Genomic DNA, 18,198 nt, shown 5'->3' on the forward strand with positions numbered 1-18,198 from the left:
TGATATGAGCAGATATGAGTATATCTACTTAAAGAAACAAAAGTCTGAAACATTTGAAAAGTTCAAAGAAATTCAGAGTGAAGTTAAGAATCATCATAACAAGAAAATAAATTTTCTACGATCTGATCGCGGAGGCAAATATTTGAGTTACAAGTTTGGCCTTCATTTAAAAACAATGTGGAATAAGTTTCACAACTCATGCCACCTGGAACACCACAAAGTAATGGTGTGTTCGAACGTCATAACCGTACTTTATTAGATATGGTGTGATCTATGATGTCTCTTACTGATTTACCACTATTGTTTTGGGGTTATGCATTAGAGACAGCTGCATTCACGTTAAATAGGGCACCGTCTAAAAATCCGTTGAGACGACACCGTATGAACTGTGGTTTAGCAAGAAACCTAAGCTGTTGTTTCTTAAAGTTTGGGGTTGTGATGCTTATGTGAAAAAGTTTCTACCTGATAAGCTCAAACCCAAATCAGAGAAGTGCGTCTTCATAGGATACCCAAAAGAAACTGTTGGGTACACCTTCTATCACAGATCCGAAGGCAAGATCCTTGTTGCTAAGAGTGGATCCTTTCTAGAGAAGGAGTTTCTCTCGAAAGAAGTGAGTGGGAGGAAATTAGAACTTCTTGAGGTAATTGTACCTTCTCTCAAATTGAAAGTAGCTCATCACTGAAATCAATTCTAGTGATGCCTACACCAATTAGTGAGGAAGTTAATGATGATGATCATGAAACTTCAGATCAAGTTACTACCGAACCTTGTAGTTCAACCAGAGTAGGTTCTGCACCAGAGTGGTACGGTAATCCTGTTCTAGATGTCATGTTACTAGACCATGACGAATCTACGAACTATGATGAAGCGATGATGAGCCCAGATTCCGCGAAATGACTTAAGGCCATGAAATCTAAGATGGGATCCATATATGAGAACAAAGTATGGACTTTGATTGACTTACCCGATGATCGGTGAGCCATTCGGAATAAATGGATCTTCAAGAGCAAAATGAACACTGCTAGTAGTGTTACTATATACAAAGCTCAAATTGTCGCAAAAGGTTTTTGACAAGTTCAAGGTGTTGACTACAATGAGATTTTCTCACTCGTATCGATGCTTAAAAGTCTGTCCGAATCATGTTAGCAGTTGCCGCATTTTATGAAATCTGGCAAATGGATATCAAAACTACATTCCTTAATGGATTTATTAAAAAAGAGTTGTATATGATGCAACCATAAGGTTTTGTCAATCCTCAAGTGTTAACAAAGTGTGCAAACTCCAGCGATCCATCTATGGACTGGTGCAAGCATCTCGGAGTTGGAATATACGCTTTGATGAGTTGATCAAAGCATATTGTTTTATACAGACTTTTGGAGAAGTCTGTATTTAAAAGAAAGTGAGTGGGAGCTCTGTAGCATTTATGATATTATATGTGGATGACATATTGTTCATCAAAAATGATACTGAATTATTGGATGGCATAAAAGGATACTTAAATAAGAATTTTTCAATGAAAGACCTCGGTGAAGCTACTTACATATTGGGCATCAAGATCTATAGTGATAGATCAAGACGCTTGATAAATTTTTCAATAAGTACATACCTTGACAAGTTTTTGAAGTAGTTCAAAATGGAACAGTCAAAGAAGGAGTTCTTGCCTGTGTTGCAAGGTGTGAAGTTTAGTAAAGACTCAAAATCCGACCATAGCAGAAAATAGAAAGAGAATGAAAAGTCATTCCCTATGCCTCAGTCATAGGTTCTATAAATTATGATATGATGTGTACCAAACCTATTGTATACCTTAGCATGATTTTGGCAAGGGAGTACAATAGTGATCTAGGAGTAGATCACTAGACAGCGGTCAAAATTATCCTTAGAGTACTAAGGAAATATTTCTCGATTATGGAGGTGATAAAAGAGTTCGTCGTAAAGAGTTACGTCGATGGAAGCTTTTTACACCGATCTAGATGACTCTAAGTCTCGATCTAGATACATATTGAAAGTAGGAGCAATTAGGTAGAGTAGCTCCGTGTTGAGTATTGTAGACATAAGAATTTGCAAAATACATATGGGTCTGAATGTTGCAGACACGTAGATTAAACTTCTCTCACAAGCAAAACATGATCACTCTTTGGGTGTTAATCACATAGCGATGTGAACTAGATTATTGACTATAGTAAACCTTTTGGGTATTAGTCACATGAAGATGTGAACTAATCACATAAAGATGTGAACAATTGGTGTGAAATCACATGACGATGTGAACTAGATTATTGACTCTAGTGCAAGTGGGAGACTGAAGGAAATATGCCCTAGATGCAATAATAAAATTGTTATTTATATTTCCTTATATCATGATAAATGTTTATTATTCATGCTAGAATTGTATTAACCGGAAACTTAGTACATGTGTGAATACATAGACAAATAAAGTGTCCCTAGTATGCCTCTACTTGACTAGCTCGTTAATTAAAGATAGTTAAGTTTCCTAGCCATGGACATATGTTGTCATTTCATGAACGGGATCACATCATTAAAGAATGATGCGATGGAAAAGACCCATCCGTTAGCTTAGCATTATGATCGTTTAGTTTATTGCTATTGCTTTCTTCAGACTTTTACATATTCCTATGTAACATCCCAAAATTCTAAATTTTGGAATGTTATATTAAATAAATAGATTTGATTGATTGTTTGGTTGTGGTGTAGTTGCTTGTGTGAAATTGAGTGAAATTCGAAACTTTTTGAAAGTTAAATGAGAGGGAATAAAATGACTTTCCCAAAACTTTCACTTTGCTTTCTGATATCCAAGAATTCAAATTTATTTCATCACAAAACTTAGAGAGAAGATGACATGACTTCTTCCATTTAAATAAATGAAAAGGGTTGTTGAAAAGATTTGAATTTCATTTGGAAATATTTTAAATTTAGAAACTTTAAGCAACTCAATGATTTTCATGAGAGAAGATAAAATGACTTCTTCAAAACATATGAAATATGAGTTGGGAGTTTCAAAGAAGCAAATTTAAAGTCCCTTTGAAATTATTTTCAATTTGGAGTTATTGGGGTTTTATTCAAAATATTTTTTCTCCGAAAATAAAATATATGAAAAATAGGGTAAAATGATTCCCTACAATATAAAATTGTAGAGAAATAAATTCAAAATCATTTTGGTATTTTTAAAATGATTTTTACTGGGTTTTATTAGAGCTATAGCACTTTTTGCTTTATTTAATTTTTTGTGGATTTTTTATGTTAGAAAAATGAACATGTTGTAGAAAATCTTTTTCTGAAACTTTTGATATAGAATATGCCTATATAAAATTTTATTTGTATTTTCTTTATTCAGTTTTTTTCCTTTATGTTTATATTTTAAAAAAACTGCACGTGCGCCTAAAACTAACTGTCGCCCATGTGCGCAGCATAGTTGCATCGAGCACCCCATCATTTTATTTTATTTTATTCTCTTCTACATGGGCTAGGCGCAGACATCATTTTTTTCACTTTGACCGATTTAAAAAAAAACAACTGCTGCGGCCCCGGCCGAACTTTTGGCCCATGATTTTTTTTCAAATTTCATCTGTGTACATATATGTTTAGTCCCACATTATCTAGCCTTTAACTCCTAAACCTTTTTCCACCTATAAATATAAATCCATAGAGTCAACAAAAATTATTCAATTCGGGTTAAATCAATATTTTGGTTTGACTAGATTCATTAAAGAAAAACATTTTTTTCCTCTCCGGTGGGACTTCTGGAAATTGTCTCCTTCCTCCGAAGTCGTCTTTTCTCTACCTTATAAAAATATCTTTCTTTGTTTTCTTTTTATACTTCCATAGTTTATTATTTCTAGACTAATACGGTAGAATAATTAGATTATCAATTAGTCTATGTATTTATACATTAGACCTAGAATTCTTTTAGCCATAGTTATTTTTCTTTCGTAAAACAGCTTGGCCCTGATTTTTCTTGTTTTCACCTATCCAGTGAACCTGTCACATCAACTTTTTGAATTTTTCAAATTTCGAAATTTGTTCAGATTCATATTCAAACTTCTTTTGATCATAACTTGAGTTCCGTAACTCCGATTTAGTTGATTCTTTTTGCAAATCGAAGCTCTTGACCTAAATTTTTTGATAAGACCAAATCCATCCAATTTTGGTACTGTTCGAAATTGTTTTCTATTGCAAGAGTTAATTGCTTGTTTTCGAAGTTTTTCGAAGTCTTTTCTTTGATTCTTTTGCATGAGTGCTTATGTATGCAATTGCTTGCTCACGATAGATTGACCGGAGTGTGATGAGTAGAACTATCAGGAGTTATGAGTGCGAATCATCTTCATCAACTGTACAAGACAAGTTCACACTTTGATCATACTTTTCATACCCAGTTTTATGCATTAGTTTTACCCTCAAACATTGCATGAGTAGGATTGATAACATGTGGGTATTGGGAAGTAGTTGATGAGGTAGGAACCTATTGTCTTTCATTTTAAACCCATGGCATTACTACGTTATGCTTACACTGCTATGCTATGCTCGTAGACGTGGTTTGGTTTTGAGAGAATTCATGGAAGTTGTGAGATTTATTGCTAACTAAGGTTTAACTTAAGGTGGCTACTTTAATACACATCTGGGTGGATTGGTTGGGGCACCCTGGAGCACCCAGTGGTTTGCCCGGGCACCTGGAGAACCCAGTGCTTGCCCAAGGGGATCCCGGAGTACCCGTGTGATCACCCTATGGAATGCCACCCAGGCTCAAAGGGATCATAAGAGTATTCACGCTAGAAACTTCCGTGCGCAGCCACAAGCCATTATGGGCTCTGGCATAGTTGAGTAAGTTGTGGGAAACCTTCCCATGATGGGCTAGAGGATGTAGGGGATTGTAGGTGTACCGGCCTATCTATCGGTTAAGGGAACCTCTTTGGAAAGACTGTGTCTCGATCATCTGTTTCTCAAACATCATGTAGTGCGAGAAATACAATGGAGGAGATCGAGTCTTGTGGGGAAAAGTGTGCAAACCTCTGCAGAGTGTACAAACTAGTCATGATTAGCCGTGTCCCCGGTTATGGACAACTTGAGTATCTTGTACTTAAATTATTGATTTGTTCTCATCACTCTACTTAATTAATTTGATGGGTTGATGATTATTAATTTGAGATTGAGTTGGAGGAACCTTCTCAATGTTTTCAACAAACTTTGTAGTTAAATAAAATATATTCCTTTGTTGTAGGAAAAAATTAGCTTTATGCAAAATTAAACTTTGAGACTCCACCAGCCAAATATGCATGTAGTGATAGCCATTATTCAGCATTGCTCTACAGTGTGAAATTGCCAGTACATTCAATGTACTGACCTACATGGCTGCAATGTCTCATGTTGCAGGATTCTTTCGACAAGTAAGTGATACGTTAGGATTACAATTTCCACACTCAACTTTGCCGTTGGTGTTGATGGGAATCCACAACCTTGTTGTTACTTCCGCTATATGGATTGATGTAATAGTATTTATGTTACTTTATACATGTGATTTACCTCTGTTATAAATCCTTGAGTACTGTGAGAGTCAGCATACCGATCCAGGGATGACACTTAAGAATAGAGACTTGATCCATTCGGGTCGGGTCGCTACAAGATGGTATTAGAGCACATGTTGAATGTAGGATGTGACCCTAGAAACTGGCAAGCCGATAGGAATTTTTTTCTCTAAATCTTTATTTTCAAAAAGATCTTTTACTCTCATCTTTTCTAAGCTTTTCCAAGTATTCTTCCTCTCATCTCAAATTGTCAGACTATACTTTTCCCCCTTTTTGACCACACGAAGATTCGACTGATGAGACCACTCCAAGAAGTACAAGATATCGGACAACTAAGACCACTTCAGAATGAAGAGGATTTACCATGCATTATAACAATGGAAACTACAATGGATGAAGACTCCGAAGACTAGGAGAATTTGAAGGCTCTGAAGAATTTCTAGATTGGTATGACCTAGGAAGGCTACCCTTACGGAACTTATAATACTATTGAAGTTGTCAATACCCAAGATCAGGGTGTGTCGGAGAAAGACCAGAACATGGAGAGTTAAAAACTCAAAGTTTTTGTCAGGAAAACCCTAAGGCAGGAGATACCAACTATGGAATGACAAGGGAAGAAACACAACTATCCATGATGTTATCGCCCGCTTATGCTATTGTCACCATGCTGAGTTGAGCTTGCATTTCTTCGGAAGGATTGGATGACAAAAGGGCTAATGGAGCACCTATCAGCAAAAGATGAAGTTTTATCCTTAGCCGGTGTATCATCAGGATCTGGAGTATTACATCAAGAAGTTTAGGGTGGACCTTTAGGAAGCCGTATTTGACAAGGAAGTATTCTGTGAAGAACTCAGGACCCAGAAGCTGAAAGTACCCAAGCTGGAGGAGCAAAACCTCGAGATACCGGAGATTCGATATGAACTCAAGGGCAGTAGGACCGTGGTTCATACCAAGGATGTTGAAACCCAGAAGTTTGGAACGCAACTCCAGAAATATTAAAGGACGCCACGAGAGACTTTGCGTCAACAGAGATGATCTGGCAAAAGAACTTGAAGAGGACAAGCATGGTCGAAAGTAGCCATCGGAGACATGAACAAGACTTGAAGAGTTTGGTGACTTTGAAGATTTTTTGACCTTTAGAAGACCAAACCCCTGTTATACACTTACGTTAGATGCGACGATTGTAAGTTGTCAATTGTTTGTTGTTTTTTTCCGACAGCCACAAATAAAATCTGTCTTTTCAAAACTATTGTTTGTATTGTGTGTATCCCTCTCTATCTCTCTCTCATGCCAAAAACCCATGGACCCAATAGAGGATGAATGGAGATGAACTCACATTTCCGAGAACGATAAGTCAATTGGAGACGGACCTATGGATTTAGAACAGGGAAGATCACATGAAGAATAACCCTATAGCCAGAAAGGATAGGACCCAACATGCTCTTCAGTGCTTTGAAATAGGTGCTGCTACTTGGTGGAGGATGTACCAAACCATCAATGGATGGAAAGGAGTAACCACTTGGGAAGAATTTAAGTTGACTCTGCTAAAGTCTCGTCTTCTGTCTTCGTTTAGCGGATGGAAGCATCGCCACCGCGAGCGGCTCTGCCGTCGCTCTCTACTTCAAGGCAAGGGGGTCCCCATGCCCCCCTCCGCAGTAGGGGTGCTCCACCGTCTTGCGTTCCAGCTCCCGACGCCGCTGTGCGGCCTTCTTCCTCTTCTTCTTGTCTTGTTGCTGTTGGATCCACCATGGGGGAGGAGGACCCCAATCCCCCTCGCGCCCATGCTGCTCCATCTGAGCGCCTCGCGCCTCCCGAGCCATGCGCGCCTCCCTCTCCCCTCTATCATCGACACGACCACGCATCGTCCTCTTCGCCTTCTCGCGCAGCTCCCGCTCCCTCTCGCGCTCCGCCTCCAGATCCCCCGCCTCCATCGGCCTCTTCTCCGCCCGCCGATCCCCCATCACCGCCGCTGTGTAGGATCTGAGAAGGGGGGAGATTGGAGGAGCTAGCTTGACGCGTCGAGCCAAGTGAGCCCAGCGCCGCACTTCTCGCTTTGCTGCGGGAAACCCTAACCAAGGTTCCCGACTGCCCTTCGTGACCCATATATAGCCAGGCGCAGGTCTGATGGGAGGGCTGAATGGGCCGGGCCTCGTGCCACCCTCGACGGGCCAAGCCGTGTCACCCTCCAAAACCCCCACCGAAATGGGCGACCCCGTGCGACCTGGGTCCAAGGCCTCCAAAGTGGGCCCCGCCCCACACAGGCCCCGTCCGGCCCGCGGCCCAGAGCCAGGAACGCTAGGCCCCGGATCCAGAGGCGCCCCTTCCCCGAGCCCCTCCGCCGCCGTCTCTTCCGTCGTCGCCGCCGCTCGATGAGGAGAGGATTGGGCCAAGCACGGCCACTCCTGGTCACCCTCCGCCACCGGCGACACCCCCGCGCCTGCAAGCAGACCGACCGTGTTGAACCGGATAGCACTAGCTGCCGCCACCACAGCATTCCCACTGGGCGGCGATGCTGGTCTCCACACCCGCACTGCCAACGCCTGATGGCCCCTACCCTCGGCGCAAACTTTCGACTCCGGCACGGCGCACCCGACCGCGTCGTCGCAGTAAAAGCCACAAAGTCACCAATCGTTGGCCCCGCCGGCGTCGGCCTTCGGTCCTCCGCTTCCACCTCCTCCACTTCACTCTCCGCCTCCAACTCCGACCCCACGAGCACCCAAAAGCGGCTACCCCCGCGGCCACGGCACCTCGCCCACCGGCGCCGCCAGGGCAGGAGCGGGAGGGCCACGCCCCGGTGAGCTCCCGGCGCCCCGTCGAACAAGCAGCCAGCTGTCCGCCGGCGCCGAGCTCTCCGCCACGAGCACGTCGCCCGCCTGTTCGCCCGACCCAGACGCCAACGACTCGCTCATTTCAAAAACCTCGTCTTAGTCAATGCTATATCCGCGGGATCTTACATGAAGATCCTGTCGTAATACTTTATAATAGGATAGGACTAGAGGTTTAAACTCCTGGAAACCTATTCTATCTCTTCTTCTGTTTCTTCCTCTCGTTACCGACCTTCTCTGTAACTCTCGGTCAAACTCTTGATCGATCTACTTGTAATCCACGGCATCACTTGTATAAATAAAACTGCGGCCTGAGAAAAGGGTTCTATGCTTCCCAAGTTATTTTATATGGTAATCAGAGCACCTTCTTCCCAGAGATCGAAAGAGGATCGCATCTAGTTCAACCCTATCGTAAACTTCCGGACCCCATCGACACTTTCACCATGACCTCCGCCTCCACCCAATCCAGCATCATGAGTACCCTCACCACATCCGTTTCATCAACCTCCACCTTCGCCCCTTCCTCCTCCAGCTCGTCCTATCCCATGTCCATCGGACCCTCAACCCAGGAGAAGCTCACGAGGCAGAACTACCTCATGTGGAAGGCTATTGTGCTGCCCAAATCAAGGGCGTGCAGATGGGCCACCACCTTGATCTGGAGAGCCAAGCGCCGCCGGAGGCACTCACCATCACCAATGATGGGAAAGAGGAGCAGATTGCGAACTATGCTCGCGTCCTCTGGTATGCACAACAGCAGCAAGTCCAAGGTTTTCTGATGGGTTCCTTGTCTCGCGGGATCCTTGCGCAGGTGGTCACCCTTCAGATGCCGGCAGAGGTATGGGCAGCGATCCATGCCATGTTTGCTGCCCAAAATCAAGCTCAAGCCATAAACACAAGGATTGAGCTCACCAATTTGAAAAAAAGGAAACTTGACGATGTCAGAGTACCTCGCCAAGATCAAATCGCTGACAGATGAGATAGCGTGCACTGAAGTGGCAATGCAAAGCGAGGAAATTGTTTCACAGGTTCTGGCCGGCCTCGACCTCGACTACAACTCGGTCGTGTCGGCCCTTGCTGCGCGGGTGGAGCATGTCACCGTCCAAGAGTTGTACACACAACTGTTAATTTTTGATGCGTGTCTCAATCTTCTTCACGGAACCAACATACGACAGTCTTCCGCCAACGCCGCCTCGCGAGGTCGCGGGTCTGCTCGTGGGCGTGGCCGCGGGAACAGCAGCGGCGGGCGTGGCCGTGGCAATGGCCAAGGGGTGTGTCCAAACGGAGGCGGCTACAACATCACTTCTTCCTCCTCTCGTTCTGGAGGGGGCGGCTATAGCAACAACCACGTCCCCTCTGGATCCTCCTCTCAAGGACGTGTTCGATGTCAACTCTGCAAAAAGGCAGGCCATGAGGTCATGGATTGTTGGCACCGTTATGATGAGGACTATGTACCCGATGCTCGTCTTGTTGCAGCTACGATTCGGGAGCAAGGAGGAGACGGTACCATCTGGTACGCTGACTCAGGTGCCACTGATCACGTCACCAACGAACTTGAAAAACTTGCCACGAGGGAGAATTACTACGGCAATGATCAGATTCACACTGCAAGCGGTGGAGGTATGGATATTAGTCATATTGGTCAAGCATCTATTAATTCCCCTAATCTTAAACGTGATCTCGTTCTAAAGGATGTTATTCATGTTCCACAAGCCAACAAAGAACCTTGCATCTATATCTCATTTAACTGCTAATAATAATGTCTTCTTTGAAACTCATCCCACGTATTTTTCCATAAAGGATCGGACAACGAGGGAGCATTGGAGGCTTATACCTGATCACATCCGGAGCATTTAGTCGAAAGCATCGTCATCAAGTTTACTTTGTTGTCAAGGCCTCCTTGGCGAGATGGCATCAAAGATTAGGACATCCTTCTTCGGTCATAGTTAAGCAAGTTATAAATAAAGACAATCTTCCATTGTCATCTAGTTCAAACATTGAATCTGTGTGTGATGCTTGTCAATGTGCAAAGAGTCACCAACTCCCTTATCCTAAGTCAAATAGTGTGTCTGATGCTCCGTTGGAACTTATTTTTTGTGATGTATGGGGTCATGCAAGAGATTCTTTTGGTAGGAAAAAATATTATGTCAGTTTTATTGATGACTTTAGCAAGTTCACTTGGATATATTTTCTTAAGTTTAAATCAGAAGTTCTTTCTATCTTCCAAGAATTCCAAAAATTCGGTGAACGTCAATTTGACAGAAAAATTCTTGCAGTCTAGAGTGACTGGGGAGGGGAGTATGAGAAACTCAACTCTTTCTTTCACAATATTGGTATTGCTCATCATGTCTCTTGTCCTCATGCCCACCAACAAAATGGTTCAGCTGAGCGTAAACATGGCCATATTGTTTAAGTAGGCCTATCTCTTCTAGCTCATGCATCAATGCCTCTAAAATATTGGGATGAAGCCTTTATTGCTGCAACTTATCTTATCAATCATCTCCTTACCAAAGTTATTGGCAATATTAGTCCCTCGGAAAAATTGTTTCATCATAAACCTGATTACAATTCCCTAAGAATCTTTGGTTGTGCTTGTTACCCCAATCTTCGTCCATATAATCGTCATAAGCTCGAGTTTCGTTCCACTCAATGTGTTTTTCTTGGCTATAGTAATCTTCATAAGGGGTACAAGTGTCTTGAGATTTCTACTGGTCGCATATATATTTCTCGAGATGTTGTTTTTGATGAAACAGTATTCCCTTTTGCAAAACTTCATCCAAATGCCGGAGCTTTACTTCGTGCAGAAATTGCACTTCTTCCTGATTATATCCCTAGTTCAGATCACGGGAGCGAGTTAAATAGTGCTGATCATTTGACTAGTTCCAAAGAAAATTTTAATTTTGATGATAAGTGTGTAGTTTCTAGACGTCATTTTATGCAAGGGAATACAGACGAAACCTGCGCGGGATCCCAGGCTGATCCGAGCGACAACTTCGGTGCTGGATCCGATGGAGTTTTCGCTGTGGCAGACGAGGCAGTCGCGCGATCCGGGGCGGATCCCAGCGCGCTGCATGCACCAGGCGTAGCGGTGGCCGACAGCCCCAGCCGTACGGGGCCCGCCAGCCCAATCAGCGTGAGCCCGTGCCAATCATCGGGCGCTCCAACCGCGCGAGATGGGCCAGCAGCCGACCGAGCTATGAGTGTGGGGCCTGATGCAGGTGTCACATCGCCCACGGGGCGTTCTCTCGATGGACCAAAGGGTTCGAGGCAGATCTCAGGTGCATCGGATCAGGAGCCGGCTGATGTGCGAGATACGGCAGGATCTTCTGTGGCCACAGATTCTGCTGCGGAACTAGTTACATCAGGATCTTCTGCACCTACAACTACACGGGTTTGTGAACCAGTTCCTGCGCAAGAACTTCCACGTCGCCATACTTGATCCAAATCTGGTATTCTGAAGGCAAAGGAGTATACAGATGGCACTATAAGGTATGATAAAATTAAACGTGCTTTTCTGACTAGTATGGGAGAACCAGCACATTTGCATGATGCCCTTGCTAGTAAAGATTGGAAAGAAGCTATGGATAATGAATACGGGGCACTCATAAAAAATAACACATGGCATTTAGTACCACCGGAAAAAGGAAGAAATGTCATAGATTGCAAATGGGTGTATAAGATTAAAAGAAAGTCTGGTGGAAGTATAGACAGATTCAAAGCCAGATTAGTTCCAAAAGGTTTTAAACAAAGGTTTGGTATTGATTATGAAGATACCTTTAGTCCGGTTGTTAAGGCAACTACTATTCGACTTGCACTGTCTATTGTTGTTTCCAGAGGGTGGAGCCTAAGGCAGCTAGATGTTCAGAACACGTTTCTTCATGGTGTTCTGGAAGAAGAGGTTTTTATGCCGCAACCACCAGGTTATGAGAATATTAGCACACCTCATTATATTTGCAAGTTAGACAAAACTTTATATGGTCTAAAATAGGCCCCAAGAGGCTGGTACCCAAGGTTGAGCACTCAGTTACAACAACTTGGGTTTACACCATCAAAAGCGGATACCTCATTATTTCTCTACAACAAGGGCAATGTCACTATATTTGTTCTTGTATATGTTGATGATATAATTGTTGCTAGTTCAAGTCCAAATGCTACCACTTGTTTGCTTAAGGATTTAAAGATGGAGTTTGCTCTTAAGGATTTGGGTGATCTACATTACTTTCTTGGTATAGAAGTTAAACAGGTGAAAGATGGTATACTTCTATCACAGGAAAAATATGTCAATGTCATTCTCAAGAAGTTGGATTGGAAAATTGCAAGCCTGTAAGTACACCTATTTCAAATTCAGAAGAACTCACCATTGATAGTGGAGAGGCTCTTGGACCTGAGGATGCAACGAACTATAGAAGTGTTGTAGGTGCATTGCAATATTTAACTCTTACACGTCCTGACATCTCTTATTCAGTGAATAACGTATGCCAGTATTTACATGCACCCACTACTGTTCATTGGACTGCAGTTAAAAGGATTGTGAGGTATCTCAGATTTTCAGGAGAACTTGGTCTAAGAATTGTCAAGTCTCCCTCTATGCTTGTGTCTGCCTACTCTGATGCAGATTAGGCAGGGTGTGCTGATGATAGAAGGTCCATAGGTGGATTTGCTGTGTTTCTGGGAACAAATCTTATATCATGGAGTGTAAGAAAACAGGCTTCAGTCTCAAGGTCTAGCACTGAGGTTGAGTATAAAGCTCTAGCAAACGCTACAGCCGAAGTGATGTGGATACAAACATTGCTTTATGAACTTGGAGTTAAAACTCCGCGAGCTGCTAGATTATGGTGTGATAATCTTGGTGCAACCTATCTTTCAACTAATCTTGTTTTTTTTATGCATGCACAAAGCATATCGAAGTTGATTTCCATTTTGTCAGAGAAAGAGTAACACGTAAGTTACTTGACATAAATTTTATTCCTACTGGTGATCAATTGGCTGATGGCTTCACAAAACCACTTACTATGAGAAGGCTCGAGGAGTTCAAGCACAATCTCAACCTTGGTGTTCCTTAGGTTCAGATTGAGGGGGAGTGTTGAAATACTTTGTAATAGGATAGGACTAGAGGTTTAAACTCCTGGAAAACTATTCTATCTCTTCTTCTGTTTCTTCCTCTCGTTACCGACCTTCTCTGTAACTCTCGATCAAACTCTTGATCGATCTACTTGTAAGCCATAGCATCACTTGTATAAATAAAACTGCGGCCCGAGAAAAGGGTTCTATGCTTCCCAAGTTATTTTACAGATCCATGCAAAATTCTCTTTTTAGTTTTTTTTTCTTACATGTTATGTCTCTTGACTTAGCCTTGGTTAAGTCTTAGTCGATTAAGACCTAACCACACCCACAACCGCTCATATGCAAAACAGGCAGTCATAGCTACTCAACAAAGCGAGCGAAGTAGTGGCGAAAACCCCTCCCGCCGTGCCTTGTTGTGTTGTGTGTGTTCTTTCTTTGATGTTTGGCTTGTTGTGATGTGCCCACAGCTGAACCTGGGTTGCGTGTCGGACTTGGGTGCGGTGGCTTTGTGTGCGTGTTTTGTGTGTTGTTGGAACCTTGTTACTTGTGTTCGATGGTTGCTTTATTTATAAAGCGGGACGGAAGCCTTTTTCGGTAAAACCCCCTCCCGCTGGCAAACCCCTTAAATTTTTAGCTTCCCGTCGGCACTTGAGCATCATGAGCGGTTGCACAAATCATCATGTTCACAACAGTGGATCTAAGCAGCTCTGCTCCTCTTTTCAGAGTATCAACATTCTTAGCCTTCTAAATCCCTTCCGAAGACAACAAAGAAGAGCAAGAATCGAATACGATCTCAAAAGGAGTTCTTAGGATATTTCCTTCAAATTAAGTTTGCTCTGTTATGAAAATTTCAAATGCATAAAATAATTGAGCAAGACCAACAGTACACAAACATTCACAATTAGGTACGAAACAGTAGCACCGAGAGGCATTGCCAAATATTATCTGGACATTGATCAGTGCAAGCACACACCCAACAGTACGCCAAGAAATATGACATAATCGTTACTTACCGTTTCGCACCAAGCAGATTTTTTTTTTGAGAATTATTTTCGCACCAAGCAGATGTGATTGTAGACATAGATCTTCGATCTGATGGGCTTGAACCATCGCTATTCACGATCTGATTTTTTTATCAGGCTTTATGTATTAACTATTGGAAAGCGTCGAGGTATTTGTGAAAATAGATATAAAGGCCAATTGCATGTTTGCCCTTAACTAAGTCCCACTAATAACATTTGTCCCTAATTTTCGATCAAGCTCACTTTTGCCCCTCTTCAGTTAAGTGTCTCTACGGAAATACCCTTTTACGTCGTTTCCTTCCCGTTAAAGGGCTTTGATCATTTTCTTTTGTCTAAAATGCCACTGGGCAGTGGCGACTGGCATTTAGGTAAAAATCAAAGAAAAACTAGGTGATCCTCTCTCTTACAGGTGGGAACCATTCATAAACAAAGCAAAGTGAAAGAACTCTCTCCCAACTCTCTTACAAATGGGATCCATATGCGAAAAAGAAAACAAAAAAAAATTCTTGGGTGGGTTAGGGGTGATGGGTGCCCAAGTGTGGTGGAGCGCAGATAGCTACCGAGCAATGGGTAGACCGGTCACATGGCCTGGTGGTCGCAGCCACATGCACGGAGCTTGTGGCAGCGCGCAGGATCGAGATGAGAGTCTCCGGGGCGGTCAAAACTAGCGGCGGCGGCTGCTAGAGTAAGCCGACAACGCACGGTTGCTCGGGGACGCGCACCTTCATTAGTGTATTTTAGCACTCATTCTATTCTTGTTTAAATCGAATCATCCCAAGTTTTCTGAATAATCACTTCGATTTGATTACTAATGACTAATAAAAATGAAAGATGGCAAATCCCTTTGTTTATTTGTTCCTTGCATGAATGAGCCATTTTAGGAGAAAAAACAAGTCATCTAGAGAAAATACGGAGCTAGGCGATCAAGACCGAACAATTGGAGGTGCGCGGCAGCCTCCGAAAAAGAAGACAACACCTGTTACTAGCGCTTGCGCTCGTACCGCATGACACAGGATCCCTGATCTCAGCAGCATCCAACTTCGTAAAGGCTCTGAGGCCTAATTTCCCATCGCACCTTTACAAAAACCCTATTCTGCACTCAACAATCACAAAAGACGGAGTTTCGGAAGTTTGATGTCCCACTTGCACTGCTCGCCAAGAAGCGGGATGTTAATGACTTAGGCGACCCAAAGCTCTTGAACCAAAGGGTGGTCTCATGTGTTCCAAGTTTTTCTATGCGCAGAGGGTAAGAGGGGCGACCCCCTGTAAACATAAGCCAAAACTGATATACTAGAGTAAGGAACTGAAATGTCGGTACAAATTTATTTCCCACTAATGTATCAATTATGCGACTTTTGCCACGCATGGCAAAAAAAAACATCATGCACATGAGACATAAGACTTTTCTTGGCTTGACTACGAAAAATGAAAAATAAAGCGCACGTAAGACCGACAACAGAGGAGGAGCATATGTGTATGTGTCCTCTTCTTATGCTCTTAGTGTTGTGTCAAAGACCTAACCTTATATGTTGGTCTAACTCACCCATCACTATTGGCATTGGACTAAGCTTCCACACCTCCTATCATGCATGAATGTGCCAAATGGGCCTCTTCGTATTTATCCTTGGAATTACTAAGAAAATAAATGGGTTTTCCCCATTGATTTGAACCATTTGTATGGGATTTGTCTTGCCATAGGGTACCCACATGTGAGTAGGGATCACATGAACACGATTTACCTAGGTTAAAATGCATGAACCCAGCGAATTGGGACGCAACTCTACGACTATGGTAGACGAACTAGGTGAGATGCACTAGATAGTCACGGGTTTAATTGTCCAAGTTGTGGCATGTCTATCAGTTGGCCCTCGGGTGGGGCCTTGGTCTACTTTATACAAACGGGGTATGGGGAAAGCCTCCTCATCTCGGAGTAGGACTCAAGGCCATGCATGAGCAGGATTCCCGAGTAAAATGGGTGGTACCCATGGCCCCTTTGCTAAGTAACCCACGTGGCGTCTAGCTTAGGGAGCCTGAAGGTATGCCAAAATCAGGCTAGCGCGTCTGTGTGGGCCCCATGGCCTGTGCACCCCTAGGCACATATGAATGTATATAGCATATATAGTACATTAGTACGATGGTACGACTAAACATTGTCACGTGATGCTTCTTACCACTACTATCATGAGGTGGTTGTCTATAAACAAGTATAGTTTGAAAGAAACATTCGGCACTAGAGAACAAATCTAGTGTGTTTTCATTGAAACAGGTCAATCCAACCTAGCTTGTTTTCATTGAAACTATGGTTCAACTTGTTATTGGAACAGTTCCTCAAAAAAAGAAAATTGTTATTGGAACAAGAGACTGTACATTAGAAAGAACATTGCGGGCATACATATAGAAAATAAATCCTCATATATATATATATATATATATATATATATATATATATATATATATATATATATACATCATATGTAATAAATACTGTACTGTTAAACTTACAAATAAACAATACAAACATAATAACTCCAACATACATATAAATACGCAAAAAATTCTAGTGCTTCTTGAAGATCCTGACGTCCTTCCAGCGAGACTCCATGCAGCTGGAGTCGTGGTTCTGCGCGTACACACCGAACTTGAAGTAGTGAGTGTCGCCCCCGCGGCCGTGGACATGCAGCTTCTGCTCGCCGTCGATGTACACGGTGAGCGTTGACACCTCGACATCGTGGACCACGTTCAGCCGGAACCATCTGTCATAGATGGCGTCCTCCACCAGCTGCCGGTCGTAGTACCGCAGCGCACCATCGTAGACGTGCAGCATGAGCGTGGTGGCCGTCTCGCCGGCGCCGAAGACTTGCATGATAGACACCCCCGTTGTGCCGGAGGGGACGTACCCGTACCCCTCGAACTGCCAGACGCCGGAGGTGTAGTCGTACCCCTGCAAGCAGAAGAAGATCATTAAGATCACTAGACCTTAATTACACCCAAACGAAGTACAACTAATGATGTGGTAGCTAGTTAACTTACTGCCATCCTGATCTCAGTTCTTGGGCTGGTATGGCTCTGCCGGGCATGAGGCTTGTCGGAGGCGAGCACCCAGAGCTTCCGCACGGTGCCATCGAAGCTGTAGCGTGCGCCGCTCGCCTCGTCGTAGGGGCGCTGCAGCACAAAGTTGCTGTCGTCGAGCCTCACCGACGTGAATCCATAGGTCGGGTCGGCGGCTTTCGGTGCCCGTGCGCCCCTGGCCGCACCGCATGACCAAGACGCGAAGAAGACAAGCAGAAAGACACTAATCCAAGAGAGAGCGCGAGGAGCCATTGATACTACTTTATACTAAGTGTGTGGCTTCTGATTTTATTTGAGTTGTACTCTCTCTCGATGCACAGACTTGGGCGGATGAGATGGTGGGTGTAATCAAGTTCGCTGTGGTTTATATAGGCTCTGGCGATTTATCACCATATACCTTCAAAATTGTAGAATTGACAGCTTAATTAAATAGTTATCTTGATTTTACACGCAGAGGATACTTCGGATACATGCAGCTTCACTTGTTCAACGTGATTAGCATAATATATTCCTTTTTACTAGTGCATACGAGGTGACATTGGCTGACTAGGTATGGTGAACAGGCGGCAATTAACATTGACGGCACGCTGTTATTTTCGTGTTACCGATTGGTAATTCAAACGGAGAAAGCGATTGATTGACCCCCTACGCGGTGATAAATATACTGCGTGACCCTGACGACG

General features: G+C 43.2%; 1 protein-coding gene across 1 annotated transcript; it reads right to left on the reverse strand.

Annotated features, from left to right (window-relative positions):
• Positions 1-17,003: 17,003 nt before the first annotated feature.
• Positions 17,004-17,767, reverse strand: LOC123153219 (citrate-binding protein). Its single transcript, XM_044572440.1, has 2 exons — positions 17,477-17,767; positions 17,004-17,387 (listed from the first exon to the last, which is right to left on the reverse strand). Exons 1-2 carry the CDS (start codon positions 17,765-17,767, stop codon positions 17,004-17,006), a joined length of 675 nt encoding a protein of 224 aa, XP_044428375.1.
• Between the last annotated feature and the right edge of the window lie 431 nt (positions 17,768-18,198).

Source organism: Triticum aestivum, chromosome 7A (assembly GCF_018294505.1).
Source record: "Triticum aestivum cultivar Chinese Spring chromosome 7A, IWGSC CS RefSeq v2.1, whole genome shotgun sequence".
NCBI lineage: Eukaryota > Viridiplantae > Streptophyta > Magnoliopsida > Poales > Poaceae > Triticum > Triticum aestivum.